The sequence below is a fragment of the Zingiber officinale genome, chromosome 3A (assembly GCF_018446385.1).
Source record: "Zingiber officinale cultivar Zhangliang chromosome 3A, Zo_v1.1, whole genome shotgun sequence".
In the NCBI taxonomy this organism is placed as follows: domain Eukaryota; kingdom Viridiplantae; phylum Streptophyta; class Magnoliopsida; order Zingiberales; family Zingiberaceae; genus Zingiber; species Zingiber officinale.
Genome location: NC_055990.1, coordinates 160,868,093 through 160,870,705, shown reverse-complemented (window position 1 = coordinate 160,870,705; position 2,613 = coordinate 160,868,093). Strand labels below are relative to the sequence as shown.

General features: G+C 43.4%; 1 protein-coding gene across 1 annotated transcript; it reads left to right on the top strand.

The window, feature by feature from the left end:
* Positions 1-286: 286 nt before the first annotated feature.
* On the top strand, positions 287-739 carry LOC122050843 (calmodulin-binding protein 25-like). Its single transcript, XM_042611716.1, has one exon. The coding sequence runs from the start codon at positions 287-289 to the stop codon at positions 737-739; it is 453 nt and encodes a 150-aa protein (XP_042467650.1).
* The last annotated feature ends 1,874 nt before the right edge of the window (positions 740-2,613 follow it).

Below are 2,613 nucleotides of genomic sequence, written 5' to 3'. Positions count from 1 at the left end.
GTTTCTTTCTTCCGGTAAAATACTCTTTAAATAAATTGTGAAACAGTCAACACGAAACGGGGCCCATCCACGACGTATTTTGACGGTGAACTTAAACTCTCCTCCGATCACGAATTATTTTTCATATTTTAAACCAAACCGCTCCGACACAAACCGCGGTTGTTTGTCTCGATTTACGTGACGCCACGTGTTCGGATGAACGCGCTTTCGCCGCATGGCCTATTAATGCCCCCCTCCATTTCGACCTCAACTCACTCTACCCTCTCGCCGCCGCCGCCGCCGCCGCATGGCGTGGATCGCCGAAGCCTTCGCCGGCGACGCCGAAGCCCTCGCCCTCTCCCGCGCGCTCCCCGCGTCCCTATCCTCCGGATCCTCGCCTTCCTCCGCCGCCCTCCTCCGGCGGAACCGCAGCGCGCCCGCCTCGGGGAGAATCGCCAAGGCCAAGAGGAAGCCGCGCGGAGGGGCCGCGGCGAACCGATCGCCGGTCACCTACATCATCGCTGACCCCGCCAACTTCCTGGAAATGGTGCAGCGTGTCACCGGCGCCGAGGGGCTCGAGCCGTCCGCTTCGCCGGCGCCCGTGCCGCCGCGGCAGCAAATCCGACTGCCGACGCTCGACACGTCGGAGCTGTTCCTGGGTCAGCTCGACGGGGGAGCGTTCGGGCTGCCGACGGTGTCGTCGAACTTCGACTCGCTGTTTCCGGTTTTCCCGATGCCCGAGTCTTGGAGTGTTATGTGACCTGTAAAAGCTTCTGAAATAAAACTGATAACAGTTCGTTAGTCCCTTCTTCTTTCCTTTTCCACGTGTTTTTCTCCTCATTATCATCTTGAATTTGATTCTAACGCAATCCATTATCATCTTGTTTGATCTTCGTCTTCGTTCATAGTTCAGAAGCTTATATTGTCTCTACTATCTTTGTAATTACTTGCGGGTTTACGACTACTTCAGCAATAAAACGTTACTTCATTAAGCAGACAAAGAAAATTGCGAATCGTGCTACGAACGAAGCACGATACGTTTCAGGCGGTCTTTTACTATGCCAAATAACAAGAAAATGAAGTGGAAATGATGAACAGCCCCAAACCTGGCATCTCCATTATCGTTGATTACACAGTATTGAGCTTCTTCATCTTCGACGGCGGCCAACGCCCGTTCTTCCTCATCCTTTGCTTCCGTAAAAGCCTCTTCTTTCGAAGCCTAATCCTTTTGGTGAGCTTCATTATCCTCAACTTCTGCTCTAGTTTCATTTGCAGCTTCGACTCCAAAGGGAGATTCTCGACTGATACAGCCGATTGCTCCGGTGGAGCATCACCTTCCTTCTCATCCGTCTCCGAAGAAGCACGAGCAATTCTAAACCTCCTCTCCGCCGAAGAAGGCCGGAGATTCTTACTCCATCGAGGGACCTTGGCTGAAGTATGAAGTCCCTATGCGACCTCAACACTAAAATGCAATCGAATATTGCGTAAATAAAATCAATACAAGTCGAATCAAGAAAAAAAAAAAGACAGAAAAACACAGCACGATGCGGTGAGAAAGAGAGAGTCTATCAAGTATAGGTTAAGTATTAAGATAACAGCTTGGTCATCAAGTCAAGGCAGATTCTCTCGGTCGCCTTTTGTAGTTTGTACATCCAAACTTTATTCATATGCATTGTAACCTAAAAAAATTTGCAATATTATTTAAACGTGTAAAGATAAAGATGTATAACAATTCTATCAATAAAATATAATGGAATTCTATTAAATGTAATCAGTGTTAGTATTAAATGAAATATACCTAAAAATATAATATCACTGAAAAGGAAATAATAACAAAAATTGTGCCATAAATTTAGACAATGCACATACCTGAAATAAGATCTCAGACAATGCAGTATACCTGAAATAATAAAAGAGAGGAAGTTGGTTAAGCAAAAAACAATTTCTATTGTAAAATGATGTCACAACAAGTACAGGACTCATCCGTTTATATAGAAAATTACTTAGCATTTGCTCTATAGAATTGCAATCATGGTATTGTCAAGGGTGCCAAATACTTGTATTTTACTTGCCACGATATCTTCAAACTGTGGGAAGATTTGAGATTACAGAGAGCAATTTCATGAATAAACAAAGCAGATGTAAGGGTTTATTCTCCAATGCAAGAGAGATTCTCCTTAACCAAGAGCAAAGTATGTTAGTGGCCTACTGACCACAGTAAGTTAAAATTGTTAAGGGAAAAAATACACTAATGACTAGAAGTAATTAATAGTTAGATCATTATATACTAGACGTAGGGAAAAACTCCTCAATTAATTCATCTATGAATAATGAAGGCTCTCTTGAGTAATTGACAAACAAATATAGCGAAGGATATCAGTAAAAAAAAATGTACCCAAGTCATACGAGAGTTGCAACGGGCAAAGCAATGCTCTTTACCAATGTTGGTAGTATAGGGCCAACACCTTCTACTCAAATGAGTTTTACTACAGTTTACGCTATATATATTGTCTAATTCCAAATGTGTTCTCATCATAGGATCACAAACAAGAGAAACTCAGAATTTGTGCATTCTGATTATTGTGTTTTCATAACTTTTCATAGTAGCACATAGAGGAGGGCGAGCAATCTACA